Source organism: Oncorhynchus clarkii, chromosome 13 (assembly GCF_045791955.1).
Source record: "Oncorhynchus clarkii lewisi isolate Uvic-CL-2024 chromosome 13, UVic_Ocla_1.0, whole genome shotgun sequence".
Classification (NCBI taxonomy): Eukaryota; Metazoa; Chordata; class Actinopteri; order Salmoniformes; family Salmonidae; genus Oncorhynchus; species Oncorhynchus clarkii.
Genome location: NC_092159.1, coordinates 45,128,439 through 45,143,739, shown reverse-complemented (window position 1 = coordinate 45,143,739; position 15,301 = coordinate 45,128,439). Strand labels below are relative to the sequence as shown.

Genomic DNA, 15,301 nt, shown 5'->3' with positions numbered 1-15,301 from the left:
ATGCCCCAGAATCTAGTGTTGTGGTTAATTGATCTGTAATTACTTCTAATTAGATTATTTCTGTCGACCCCTCCCTCTCCCCCTGGCAGAAGAGCCATTGTTCATTGCAATGTAATGGAAAAGAAAGGGGGAGAGGGGGCAGGATATAACAATAGGGGAAAAGTTAAACCAAACGATGATATTGACAACAGTAAGGAGAGAGGATTCCAGCAGTACACTGTGCAGGGAAAATAGGCAGAGTAACAAGACTCTGGCCTTTTCAATCATGCTCAGGGAAAGGAGGGTGGAACAGCCTACACGTGTTAAAACGGGTGAATATGTTTCCATTGTGCTTGTGCTAAAAGACGAGAGTCAGAAACTCATTATAAATTCATACATTATCTCCATTAGCTTCCATTCAGTGAGAGGCCAGTGCTGGTGTAATGTAGTAAAAAGGTGGTCGTGGCCTCTTCATTGTAAACAGACAGAGGCAACCTCCTGCTTCTGCCCCAACCTGCTTCCTGGGGGAATTGGTCCCTCCCTACTATAATTTTTTCAACCAATCATGGGAAAGGTCTGACTCAGGATGCCATGGCGACAGCACGGGAGAGATGCCCTCTCAGAAAGCTAGCTGTGCTGGCTGTGCTTACTACACTAACCCTGGATGGGGCTCCACAGCCACACCACAATGAGACATGGTGGTGGTAGAGGGAGGGAGTGGCAGAGCAAAAACAGGGAGGGGAAAGAGGAAGGAAAGGGGAATGAGGTCAATCAAACAAGTAGAGAAGGACAACATTTGACGGGGCACAGAGAGCGTTTAAGTTGTGAGCAGCAGAAGTGAGTGACAGACTGATGCTGTCTGGACAGTACAGACTATAGCATACATGACCCATGCCAGAGGAGTGAGATGTATGCTACTCAGTCCAGCAGTGTCCGGTCTACCTCTCCTACATAAAACAGCCCTCTCTTTGTCTCCCCCTCTCCACTTCCTGTTTCATCTGGAACCAATTCCCCCCTCGTGCCTAGTCCCCTGGGGGAACACACTCTTCAGTGCGCCGCATTAAAGTGGGAGAGCCGCGGAACGGACAGTGCTGTATTCAGCAACACACGAGGTAAAAACACTGGTAGTCTTCAAAGACTGGACAGTGGAGGACTGATGAAGATGCGACACACTGAACATTTGAAAGGACGCAGGTCTCCAATGCCTCTGGCAATGTCAGAGTTACACACTCGTGTTTACAAGGCACCATCAGTGGAAAGAAATATGTAGCGCATCACTTGGAAACCAGAACTACCCCACATGATACATAACAAGGTTGCAGTAAAAAAATGATTTGTTCCAGTAGAAAGGCAGGATGAAGAGGGAGGACTTTAGGTTAGAACAGGGGGAGGGAGAGGAGAAGAATTTGGTAACATCTGGAATCAATCTGTCTGGAGGAAAGGGGGAGGGAGACGAATGGGGGATGGAGGGAAAAGAAAGAACAAGAGAGTGAGATGGAAATTAGGAGAGGAAGACAGGGGTGGAAGAATGTGGGGATTAAGAAAGACAAAGACAAGAAGTGAAAAATACAGCAAAAAGAAGAGACCAAGAAATGGAGACAATGACTCATACCCCAAGAATGTCATGTGACTTATATTTCCTTAAAGGGTGGGGGAGGGGGGGTCTGAACTTGATACTCGTTGTTAAAACACACACACACTTTCTTTTGCGGGGCATATGGCGCTTTGGTCTGCATATCAGGGCTGCTTTGTCTGTAAAGTTTTTCAAGTTTTTATTACGCTCAACGAAACTCAGTCCCTCTTCCATGCAGATACAGACAGTAATTTAACAGGGTACCAACTACTTTGGTATTAATTACACTCATTTACAGTAGAGGGGTAGTTATGAGGTGTGGCTGCTCTGAGGGCCAGGGCTCCAGACTCTACGGATCAGAAATGTACAGACACACCTCATACAGTGACTTTCTCTCTGTATGCTCAAGTAAAGGGCGTCGCTCTGCTGGGTTTTTCTCTCCCCCACTTTCTATTTGAGGAAAAGTCAAGAAGTTGAGAGTTGGAGCAAATGGGCAGAAAAAGAGAGCAGTGGAGGGAGGAGGGCAAAATGGCATGAGGTCAACAGATGGTGAGGGAGGAGGGGGATGGGGAAGAAGGGATGGAGGGGTGGACAGAGGGTGGTACGCTGAGGAGCAGAGGGGACAAAAATAAGGAGAAAGAAGACAGGATGAATCAACGTTACCGACAGGGAGACATTCGCAGGCGGAGATGAAAGTACATATGACAGTTTGGGGGCAGCGGGGTAGAAGGGGAGGTGACAACAACCTGTGTCCAGGGTTAACATGTGAGTGTAAGTGGCAGGCCCTGCATCTGATTAAATGAGTGGCGGACTGTAAAAAAAGGGGGGGTTTGAGCACTGTTGTGTTGAGCAACATCTTGAAGAGAATTTTGTGCTTATCTCAAGGGGTGAAAGGTCAAGGGTGACACCGTTGCATTGCGCTCAAAGTTCAGTGACAACCATTAGTGAGTGTCCACTAGTGTGCTGCACATTATAACTCCTACTTTTTTCTTTGGGGTTTTAATGACAGCCAATGTTCCCGCTATTACTAGTCAACATTCCCTGGTAGCCTGATAGTTTCAAAGAATATTGCACCTTTGGAGCTTATCTGTGCAAAACTGTATCATCTTAATGGTTTGTTTATATCGTAGTTTCCCCTTCAACACTCGCCCACCCTCTCCCCCCTTTACTCTCCTCTCCTTGAAGCGATCAGTCTGGTTAATGCCCTCTCCTAAATGAGCTTTGATCTCGTTAGCGCGACACAAAGCCTCTTTACTGCCAACGATAGGATAAATCTGCTCTCGGGGAGCCGGAGGGAGGCATATAGAGCACACTGTACACTATCAGGCTGGACTAGGCTAGGGCACATCAATACTGCATAGTGGGAAACAGAGAGAGAGATTGGACGGTAGAGACAGTGAGCAGGGGTGGGGAGGTTTGTCTCACAGGCAGTGCACACTCAAATTCTATGGACCAGGAGTTAATTAGCAATCTGGAAATATGCCTTAGGGGGAGGATGACGGAAACAAAAGAAGAGGATGGAGATGAGAGGACACTCCTCTCCCATTTAATATGTCAGCCATGATTTAGGCTGTTACCCATCCTGTCCTCTGGGTAGCAATGAACATCAAATAGCTACCCAACGACATACCAAAAATATTTTGTGAACTCATCTTCTCAGCACTGAACATGATGTCACCTACTTAATTACATTAAGCACCACCATTGTAATTTCCTAATGTTTACCCTTAGTTATCGTCAAACCTAAGCTGCATAGAGGATTTTTCTACAACTTTCTCCTTCTCTCGCGTTAAAATGTTCTCTCTCATACTGTAAATCCTGCCTTCTATCCTCCTGTTTCCTCCCTCTCTCCTGTGGGCGTATTTCCAGCCTGACCCACAACGGCAGGAGATCAATATAAGTGATTGGCAGCGAGATCCTGTTGCACCTCTCATTGTCACACCATCTACACGTAACCTTTTGTCATCACCATTCATCCATTATACGGTGTGAGGAACATGGATTGCCCATTTGTCATTGCAATAGATATGCAGCAGTACCAATTGAAACATTTTCCCAATCCCCAGGATTCAATTACCCACAGCTGACCCAGAACCATGTTTGACTGCTGCCTCAAACAAAAACACTATGTCAGCTATTTTCAATGATGCTTACAGATACTGTATGTGCATGTAATATCACTGTTTAGCCGAAGAGCAGAGTACTGTTGCTATGCTGTATCAGCAGTCAAGTCATGGAGAGGCCCATAGCTAGAGGCAAGGTATCCTAAAGCCCCTTTCCTTCCTACTCCCTTATTCACGAATAGGGGTCTGTTCTTTGTCTCTCCCATAGTGACCCCTCCCCCAACCCCCTGTCTCTCTCCTCTTTTTAGCACCTAGCTCCAATCACTGACCAGGGGGACTGGCACAAATTACTGTTCCCAATGCGAGTACCCTCCTGTGTCGGAGGCTTTGATGTGATGTCCAACGACATACCATAATGGTAAAGGCGGGAATAGCAGTGTGTACATATCTGCAGTGCACGTAAATTCATGAAAGGCATTTATGTATCGTCGGATATATGCTGTAGCGTAACTGTCATTGCCGAGAAGCTGTGGGCTATCATATTACCTTTGCCTCGGCCATAATCATAGTGTTAGTCTAGCTGCCACGAGCACAGAACAATGTGCAAGACACGTTTTGTACCTAGATTGTAATTCTACTGCACGCTCGTTACTGCAGTTGATGCGACGAGGCATGCTATTGATAGGCGGGCCTGCCTGTCAGCAGAATCATGACCCACTGATGTTCTTGAAACAATAGACGTAGCGTGCTATTGAAATGAAATCGTTTAATGCAGGGGTTACACTGTTGCACACATTCAATGAAAACAACACATTGACCGGAAACAAACAGCAATGTGGCTTCATTTGTTGATGTTCTACTCCTTACCTGTCCAATGTCACCAACACCCACCGTCCCGTCTATCCTTGGCCGTTTGCACTCTGCTCCTGCTAATTCGGTCAAAGCTGCAACTGTTTGCTCAGGATCCCCTCGTTTCATTCCCCGGACGATTGCTGCTGGACCCCCGGTCGTGTTCGCGTGGGGTCCAGTTGCTGTATCAATGTCCTTTTCCCGGTCCATCATTCCCCGAGAAACGGGTAACATTATGGATGCGACGTCGGTCGACATTAACATTGGACGGCAGATAGTCTACACTTACAAGTCTAGCTATTTTTAAAAAACCTTTTACTTCTTCCCTATCCTGGGATAAGTAATGCTATTCCTTGAATGTGCAAATAGCTGATTGTAGCTGGTCTTCTTGGCCAAATGTATTGTACCGCTAGCAAGATTGTTATTGTCTAATCAATACATAACACCATGACCATGTGTGGCTCGTGCACATTTCACACGATTACTAGCGTTAGAAAAATAGTCACAATAGAACACGTAAACCAAGTAAATACAAAACACTAATTCCTTGCTAATTAGCTAGCTACACATTCCGCTAGCTAGCTAACGATACTTCTATCTTCGCCGAATATCGAAAATGTTAGGAAATGATTTGAATCACTAATCTTCTCCTTGCGAAGCCAATGCGTCCTCCGCTCCCAACCAAATATATATTTAAGCCTTTCTTTGCTTCCCCTTCTCTTTCTCCTAGCCTTTTTTATCACCCTTCTTTTTCTCGCAGTATGTTCAGTGAATTCTAGTGGCGTGTACGGACTGGCGAGGAACACGATTTCCTCTCTATCGTGTATGTCCCGATTGGTGTGGTGTGGAACGGGCCGCAGAGAGTGCACTGATCTGGTGTCAGTTTTTTCCCCATGTGCTAAGATTACGATAGGGGTAAACAATTTAGACGGGTCCTAGATCTGCCCTCTCTATATTCCCCTCCTTTTCCTCTGTCGTATTCCCTCCTGCACCCCCCTTCTCTTTTTTTTCACCATAACATACACAGTGGCATTTCATTTAGCGTAGCCTACCTCAAATGTATTTTTACGGCTTTTGTCATTACCGAAAGATTACATTGAAATAATTTAATTTCGTAAACATTTATCGTGTAAATTGGTATGTTTATGTTTAGGGGATTGTTTGTGTGAAAATATGAGACGGCTTGCCACGATTTATGGCGAGGTATTTGTCTTTTTTTTTACGACTGCGCACGCCCCACCACCCCTCTGCAAGAAGCGTCCATGCTTGAGCGAGTGTTCAAATCAAGGAATAGAGTATAAAGAGTTTCCCCACGACGCTTTAATTGACTTTCACTAGTCAGATGGCGGTGATACAGCTAATGAAGCGGAGGGGAGGGGTTCTAAAATAAAGAGGGAATATATTGGGATAGGCCTAAAATAACACACAACCAGCAATTTAACAAGTATGTGTGAGAAAAGACGCAGGGTAGTATAGGCCTGGCTGCACACATGTTAAATATGATCTATTATAAACCACTCAAACCTAGGCAATTTCAAAGGCGAATTATTTTACAGGACTGATATGAAAGCATGTTTTTTTATGATAGTGCGACGCCTGGTGGATATCAAACAACTTAATCAATGGACATGCAAGTGACACGTTTCAAGTTTTTAATGTCACATGCACAAATCCAGGGAAATGCATTTCTTGCAAAGCTCTAAACCCAACAAAACTGTAATGAATAACAATGTAATAACAAATAACATAAGGTAGAACAAAAACACACAAGAAATAAGAAAAACATGAGAAAGTAAGTAAGAATAATATATACAGGGTCAGTCAGCTTCAGTACCATATTTACAATGTGCAGGGATACTGGAGTAATAGAGGTAGATCTTTGGGCTACCGAGTGGCGCAGCGGTCTAAGGCACGGCATCGCAGTGCTAGAGGTGTCACTACAGATCCTAGTTCAATTCCAGGCTGTATCACAACCTGCTGTGATTGGGAGTCCCATAAGGTGGCACACAATTGGCCCAGTGTTGTCCTGGTTAGAGTTTGGCCTGGGTAGGCTGTCATTGTAAATAGGAATTTGTTCTTAACTGACTTGCCTGGTTAAATAAATCAAATCAGTGGAAGCTGCTGAAGGCAGGACAGCTCATAATAATGTCTGGAATGGTGCAAATGGAATGGCATCAAACACATAAAAAAAAATGTGTTTGATTCCATTCCACTTATTGTGCTCCAGCCATTACCACAAGCCCGTCCTCCCCAATTAAGGTGACACCAACCTCCTTTGGTAGATATGGTAAGGTAAGGTGACTAGGCATCAGGATATATGATAAAAAGAGAAGCAGCAGTAGACTGTAGAGTCAGTATAAATGTATGTGCATATTATGTGTGTGAGCAAATGATGGCGTGAGTGTTGGAGTGTCTGTGTGCGTGACTGTATTGGACCTGTGAGTGTGCATAGAGACAGTGCAAAAATACAATTCAAGGGTCAACTCTGAAAATCCATGTAGCCATTTTGTTAGCTCTTTAGCAGTCTTATGGCTTGGGGATATAAGCTGTTCAGGAGCCTCTTGGTGTCAGACTTGATGCACCGGCACCGCTTGCCATGTGGAAGCAGAGAGAACAGTCTGTGGCTTGGGTGGCTGGAGTCTTTAACAATTTTCTGGGCCTTTCCTGATTAAGAGGTTCTGGTTGGAAGGGAGCTCAGCTCCAGTGATGTACCGGGCTGTCCGCACCACCCTCTGTAGCACCATTCAATCGAGCGTGGTGCTATTACCATACCAAGCAGTGATGCAGCCAGTCAAGATGCTCTCAATAGTACAGCTGTAGAACTTTTTGAGGATTTGAGGGCCCATGCCAAGCCTTTTCAACCTCTGGAGGGGGAAGAGGCGCTGTCATGCGTTCTTCACGACTGCACGTATGTTTGTAGGCCATTTTAAGTCCTTAGCGATTTGGACAGCAAGGAACTTGAAGCTCTCTACCTGCTCCACTATAGCCAAGCTATTGTGGATGGAAAACACCAGTCTCAACGTAAGCAGTGAAGAGGCAACTCCGGGATGCTGGCCTTCTAGGCAGAGTTGCAAAGAAAAAGCCATATCTCAGACTGGCCAATAAAAAGAAAAGATTAAGATGGGCAAAAGAACACAAACACTGGACAGAGGAACTCTGCCTAGAAGGCCAGCATCGTGGAGTTGCGTCTTCACTGTTGACGTTGAGACTGGTGTTTTGCAGGTACTATTTAATGAAGCTGCCAGTTGAGGACTTGTGAGGCATCTGTTTCTCAAAATAGACACTCTAATGTACTTGTCCTCTTGCTCAGTTGTGCACCCGGGCCTCCAACCACTCTTTCTATTCTGGTTAGAGCAAATAGAAAGAGTAGTGGGAGGCCCGGGTGCACAACTGAGCAAGAGGACAAGTACATTAGAGTGTTCTGTGAAGGGAGTACACATCGTTGTACGAGATCTTCAGTTTCTTGGCAATTTCTCGCATGGAATAGCCTTCATTTCTCAGAACAAGAATAGACTGACGAGTTTCAGAAGAAAGTTCTTTGTTTCTGGCCATTTTGAACCTGTAATCGAACCCACAAATGCGGATGCTCCAGATACTCAACTTGTCTGAAGGCCAGCTTTATTGCTTCTTTAATCAGGACAACAGTTTTCAGCTGTGCTAACATAATTTCAAAAGAGTTTTCTAATGAGCAATTAGCCTTTTAAAATTATAAACTTGGATTAGCTAACACAACGTGCCATTGGAACACAGGAGTGATGATTGCTGATAATGAGCCTCTGTACGCCTATGGAGATATTCTATTAAAAAAATCAGCCGTTTCCAGCTACAAAAGTCATTTACAACATTAACAATGTCTACACTGTATTTCTGATCAATTGTATGTTATTTTAATGGACAAAAAAATGCTTTTCTTTTAAAAACGAGGACATTTCTAAGTGACCCCAAACTTTTGAATAGTAGTGTACATTATCCCCCAATTTTAGGGGACCAAATGTATTAGGACAAATTCACTTATGTGTATAAAAGTAGTAAAAATGTAAGTATTTGGTCCCGTATTCCTAGCACGCAATGACTACATTAAGCTTGTGACTCTACAAACTTGTTGGATGCATTTGCTGTTTGTTTTGGTTGTGTTTCAGATTATTTTGTGCCCAATAGAAATGAATGGTAAATAATGTGTCATTTTGGAGTCACTTTTATTGTAAATAAGAATAGAATATGTTTCTAAACACTTCTACATTAATGTGGACGTTACCATGATTACAGATAACCCTGAATGATGAGTGAGAAAGTTACAGACGCACATATATATATCCCCGACATGCAAACCTCTCACCATTACATTAACAAAGGAGGTTAGTGGTTTTTTGGGGGGGGTATGATATTTATACCTCTGTAACTTTTTCACTCATCATTACTCAGGATTTATTCAAGATTCTCCACAATCATGGTAGCAGCCACATTAATGTAGAAGTGTTAATTGCAATGGAAAGGAGAAGAAGCATGTGATATAACAGGCCAATACTTTCAGCAGCAGTTTCAGTAATCCATAAAGTGCATACAATTGCTACTTGCAAATATTTTCACTTACATGTACGTTTTATTTTTTAAATGTAACCTTTATTTAACTAGGCAAGTCAGTTAAGAACAAATTCTTATTTACAATGATGGCCTACCAGGGAACAGTGGGTTAACTGCCTTGTTCAGGGGAAGAACAACAGCCCTTGTCAGCTCGGGGATTTGATCCAGCAACCTTTCGCTCTAACCACTAGGCTCCCGCCGCCCCAAAATGATTTATTTAACTACGTTACATTATTTAACTACGTTACATTATTTAACTATGTTACATGTAGTTAAATAATAATACATAAAGTATATTCCTAATTTCTTCTTTCTGCAAGTGCTGGATTTTCACCCACAGTGGCCAATCCACAAAGTTATATTATTTTAGTGGCGATTTAAGGGACATCAAAATCGCTGTATCAATTGCTGTGTCTGTGGCAACACTCACATTTTTATTGAAAGCAAGAACATCACAGTATAAAAAACGTCAAAGATGAATTTAACATACAAGGTGAACAAGCAACAAACAATTAAATTATATTTCTACTTCGCCTTTGAGATTGCTCCTCCACAATCCCTTCAGCATCACTACTTCAGAAAACATTATTGCAGCCGCTTTGAGATGGGTGTCCATCAGTGCTATCACAGCCCTCTCTTCAGTAGCCACTGAACCTGCTATGAACTTCCAGGGGTCATTCCATTGTCTGCTTTGGCCCAAGGAGGGCAGGCCAGCCATAATTCTTTCCTGTAATATCATGGAATTTCTTGGGGCCATGGACTTATTGATCATGGAACAGAGCCAAACCAGTTGGATCTGGTTCCTAGGGAAGAGATTGTCCACATAACAGGTAACACACCAAAGGTGAAAAAAAGCCTTTTGCATCCCAATAATACACTGATCAAATGCAATATACAGTAGGGCAAAAAAAGTATTTAGTCAGCCACCAATTGTGCAAGTTCTCCCACTTAAAAAGATGAGAGAGGCCTGTAATTTTCATCATAGGTACACTTCAACTGTGACAGACAAAATGAGAAAAAAAATCCAGAATATCACATAAATAAGTATTTGGTCACCTACAAACAAACAAGATTTCTGGCTCTCACAGACTTGTAACTTCTTCTTTAAGAGGCTCCTCTGTCCTCCACTCAGTATAAAAGACACCTGTCCACAACCTCAAACAGTCACACTCCAAACTCCACTATGGCCAAGACCAAAGAGCTGCCAAAGGACACCAGAAACAAAATTGTAGACCTGCACCAGGCTGGGAAGACTGAACCTGCAATAGGTAAGCAGCTTGGTTTGAAGAAATCAACTGTGGGAGCAATTATTAGGAAATGGAAGACATACAAGACCACTGATAATCTCCCTCGATCTGGGGCTCCACACAAGATCTCACCCCGTGGGGTCAAAATGATCACCTAGTGAATGACCTGCAGAGAGCTGGGACCAAAGTAACAAAGCCTACCATCAGTAACACACTACGCCGCCAGGGACTCAAATCCTGCAGTGCCAGATGTGTCCCCCTGCTTAAGCCAGTACATGTCCAGGCCCGTCTGAAGTTTGCTAGAGAGCATTTGGATGATCCAGAAGAAGATTGGGAGAATGTCATATGGTCAGATGAAACCAAAATATAACTTTTTGGTAAAAACTCAACTCGTCGTGTTTGGAGGACAAAGAATGCTGAGTTGCATCCAAAGAACACCATACCTACTGTGAAGCATGGGTGTGGAAACATCATGCTTTGGGGCTGTTTTTCTGCAAAGGGACCAGGACGACTGATCCGTGTAAAGGAAAGAATGAATGGGGCCATGTATCGTGAGATTTTGAGTGAAAACCTCCTTCCATCAGCAAGGGCATTGAAGATGAAACGTGGCTGGGTCTTTCAGCATGACAATGATCCCAAACACACCGCCCGGGCAACGAAGGAGTGGCTTCGTAAGAAGCATTTTAAGGTCCTGGAGTGGCCTAGCCAGTCTCCAGATCTCAACCCCATAGAAAATCTTTGGAGGGAGTTGAAAGTCCATGTTGCCCAGCAACAGCCCCAAAACATCACTGCTATAGAGGAGATCTGCATGGAGGAATGGGCCAAAATACCAGCAACAGTGTGTGAAAACCCTGTGAGGACTTACAGAAAACGTTTGACCTCTGTCATTGCCAACAAAGGGTATATAACAAAGTATTGAGATACATTTTTGTTATTGACCAAATACTTATTTTCCACCATAATTTGCAAATAAATTCATTAAAAATCCTACAATGTGATTTTCTGGATTTTTTTTCTCATTTTGTCTGTCATAGTTGAAGTGTACCTATGATGAAAATTACAGGCCTCTCTCATCTTTTTTTAAGTGGGAGAACTTACACAATTGGTGGCTGACTAAATACTTTTTTGCCCCACTGTACTAGTTGTTCATGTTCATGCACAGTATACCTGTGTGAATGTGTCAGTGGAGGCTGCTGAGGGGAGGACGGCTCATAATAATGTCTGGAACGGAGTGAATTGAATGACACTCCAGGCATTACCACGAGCCCGACTCCCCAATTAAGGTCCCACCAACCGCCACCAACCTCCTGTGGTGTGTGATGGCTCTGCTCAGGGTAGGTCTGACCTCAGAAATAAATTCCCCCACCATTGGTGGAGCCAGAGCCAGTCATAAGCGGCCCAAGACATAAGCAGTCGCTTAGGGCCCCCGGGCGCTAAGAGAGCCCCGGACCAAACCAAATTGTTTTTTTGGTGGTATAAGGTATAAGGCTACGACCGGAAGTGACTATTTCGTATTAGATTAGGATAATTAGGTTAAGGGTTATGGTCAGCTAAAATGCTCTCCTAACATGCTACAAAAAGTATCTTCCAGTTGTAGCTGTACTCCATCTAGTCACAATCCAGTCGGGGTCTCAACCGATTATTGAGAGTTAGAATAACAGAATACACAAGGTGCAATTTCAAAATTTGGTTAAGCATCAGCGTTACGTCAGTTACTCAATTTTTTTGTGGCCCCCACCCCCATCAAATCAGTCCAAATCAGATGTTATCACAGTGCAGCGAAATGCTTGTGTTTCTAGCTCCAACAGCGCAGTAATAATAACTAGCAATACAAAACAATACACACATAATTCAAAAGTAAAAAGAAAGAAAGAAAGAAATATCAGAACGAGCAATGCCAGAGTCCGAAATATATTAAAGGGCTGAAAAGTTATGCAACGACTATATTGTAGTTAATTCATTTGTTTATCTTATTTTTTTTGTTGCATTTTTCTTCCACTTTGACATTCCAAAGTATTTTGCGTAGATTAATACTTTTGCAAGGCACTAATATATATATGGCACTATATATAAATATATATTACCAGTCAAAAGTTTGGACACACCTACTAAATCCAGGCTGTATGACATCCAGCCTTGATTGGGAGTCCCATAGGGCAGCGCACAATTAGGCAGTCATCGGAAATAAGATTTTGTTCTTAACGGGCTTGCCTAGTTAAATAAAGGTTAAATAAAAAATAATACTTTTAAAATAAAATAATTCAAAAAATATATACACTGCTCAAAAAAATAAAGGGAACACTTAAACACCACAATGTAACTCCAAGTCAACCACACTTCTGTGAAATAAAACTGTCCACTTAGGAAGCAACACTGATTGACAATAAATGTCACATGCTGTTTGTTGTGCAAATGGAATAGACAACAGGTGGACATTATAGGCAATTAGCAAGACACCCCCAATAAAGGAGTGGTTCTGCAGGTGGTGACCACAAACCACTTCTCAGTTCCTATGCTTCCTGGCTGATGTTTTGGTCACTTTTGAATGCTGGCGGCAAAATTACCTCCAGCAGGACACAAATGTGCATGTGTCTGCTCAAACGGTCAGAAACAGACTCCATGAGGGTGGTATGAGGGCCCGACGTCCACAGGTGGGGGTTGTGCTTACAGCTCAACACCGTGCAGGACGTTTGGCATTTGCCAGAGAACACCAAGATTGGCAAATTCGCCACTGGCGCCCTGTGCTCTTCACAGATGAAAGCAGGTTCACACTGAGCACAAGTGACAGACGTGACAGAGTCTGGAGACGCCGTGGAGAATGTTCTACTGCCTGCAACATCCTCCAGCATGACCGGTTTGGCGGTGGGTCAGTCATGGTGTTGGGTGGCATTTCTTTGGGGGGCCGCACAGCCCTCCATGTGCTCCCCAGAGGTAACTTGACTGCCATTAGGTACCGAGATGAGATCGTCAGACCCCTTGTGAGACCATATGCTGGTGCGGTTGGCCCTGGGTTCCTCCTAATGCAAGACAATGCTAGACCTCATGTAGCTGGAGTGTGTCAGCAGTTCCTGCAAGAGGAAGGCATTGATGCTATGGACTGGCCCGCCCGTTCCCCAGACCTGAATCCAATTGAGCACATCTGGGACATCATGTCTCGCTCCATCCACCAACGTCACGTTGCACCACAGACTGTCCAGGAGTTGGCGGATGCTTTAGTCCAGGTCTGGGAGGAGATTCCTCAGGAGACCATCCGCCACCTCATCAGGAGCATGCCCAGGCGTTGTAGGGAGGTCATACAGGCACGTGGAGGCCACACACACTACTGAGCCTCATTTTGACTTGTTTTAAGGACATTACATCAAAGTTGGATCAGCCTGTAGTGTGGTTTTCCACTTTAATTTTGAGTGTGACTCCAAATCCAGACCTCCATGGGTTGATAAATTTGATTTCCATTGATAATATATGTGTGATTTTGTTGTCAGCACATTCAACTATGTAAAGACAAAAGTATTTAATAAGAATATTTCATTCATTCAGATCTAGGATGTGTTATTTTAGTGTTCCCTTTATTTTTTTGAGCAGTGTATATATTTTCTCCATTGTAGAATAATAATGAAGACATAATGTGAAATAACACATATGGAATCATGAAGTAACCAAAAAAGTGTTAAACAAATCATAATATATTTAAGATTCTTCAAAGTAGCCACCCTATGCCTTGATGACAGCTTTGCACACTCTTGGCATTCTCTCAACCAGCTTCATGAGGAAGTCTCCTGGAATGCATTTCAATTAACAGGTGTGCCTTGTTAAAAGTGAAATAGTGGAATTTCTTTCCTTCTTAATGTGTTTTAGCCAATCAGTTGTGTTGTGACAAGGTAGGGTGGTATACAGAAGATAGCACTATTTGGTAAAAGCCCAAGTCCATATTATGACAAGAACAGCTCAAATAAACAAAGAGAAATGACAGTCCATCAAACTTTAAAACATAAAGGTCAGTCAATATGGAAAATGTCAAGAACTTAGAAAGTTTCTTCAAGTGCAGTCGCAAAAACTATCAAGCGCTATGATCAAACTGGCTCTTATGAGAACAGCCACAGGAAAGGAAGACCAGAGTTCTCTGTTGCAGAGATGAGTTCATTAGAGTTATTAGCCTCAGAAATTGCAGCCCAAATAAATGCTTCACAGAGTTCAAGTAACAGACACTCAACATCAACTGTTCAAAGGCTTCGTGAATCAGGCCTTCATGGTCGAATTGCTGCAAAGTAACCACTACTAAAGGACACCAATAAGAAGAAGCTTGCTTGGGCCAAGAAACACGAGCAATGTATGTTACACTGGTGGAAATCTTTCCTTTGGTCTGATGAGTCCAAATTTGAGATGTTTGGTTCCAACTGCCATGTCTTTGTGAGACAGAGTAGGTGAACGGATGATCTCCACATGTGTGGTTCCCACCGTGAAGCATGGAGAAGAAGCTGTGATGGTGTGGAGGTGCTTTGCTGGTGACACTGTCTGTGATTTATTTAGAATTAAAGGCACACTTAACCAGCATGGCTACCACAGCATTATGCCGCAATACACCATCCCATCTGGTTTGTGCTTAGTGGGACTATCATTTGTTTTTCAACAGGACAATGACCCAACACACCTCCAGGCTGTGTAAGGGCTATTTGACCAAGAAGGAGAGTAATGGAGTGCTGCATCAGATGACCTGGCCTCCACAATCACCCGACCTCAACCCAACTGAGATGGTTTGGGATGAATTGGACCGCAGAGTGAAGGAAAAGCAGCCAACAAGTGCTCAGCATATGTGTGAACTCCTTCAAGACAGTTGGAAAAGCATTCCAGATGAAGCTGGTTGAGAGAATGCCAAAAGTGTTCAAAGGGTGGCTACTTTGAAGAATCTCAAATATAAAATATATTTTGATTTGTTTAACACTTTTTGGTTACTACATGATTCCATATGTGTTATTTCATAGTTTTGATGTCTTCACTATTATTCTACAATG

At 43.3% G+C, this 15,301-nt stretch overlaps 1 protein-coding gene across 8 annotated transcripts in view; it reads right to left on the bottom strand.

Moving 5' to 3' along the window:
• Positions 1-5,363, bottom strand: part of LOC139364862 (RNA binding protein fox-1 homolog 2-like) — a 41,052-nt gene extending 35,689 nt beyond the window's left edge. For 5 of the 8 annotated variants that reach the window (XR_011626506.1, XM_071102015.1, XM_071102018.1 and 2 more), the window contains exon 1: positions 4,483-5,361. Coding sequence is in view for 6 of the 8 variants with exons in the window: in XM_071102015.1 (XP_070958116.1) it covers positions 4,483-4,728 (246 nt within the window). In the remaining 2 variants the exon portion in view is untranslated. Of the gene's footprint in view, positions 1-4,482 lie in introns of all 8 variants that reach the window. The other 3 variants (XR_011626507.1, XM_071102019.1, XM_071102017.1) reach the window with 3 other exon arrangements.
• Between the last annotated feature and the right edge of the window lie 9,938 nt (positions 5,364-15,301).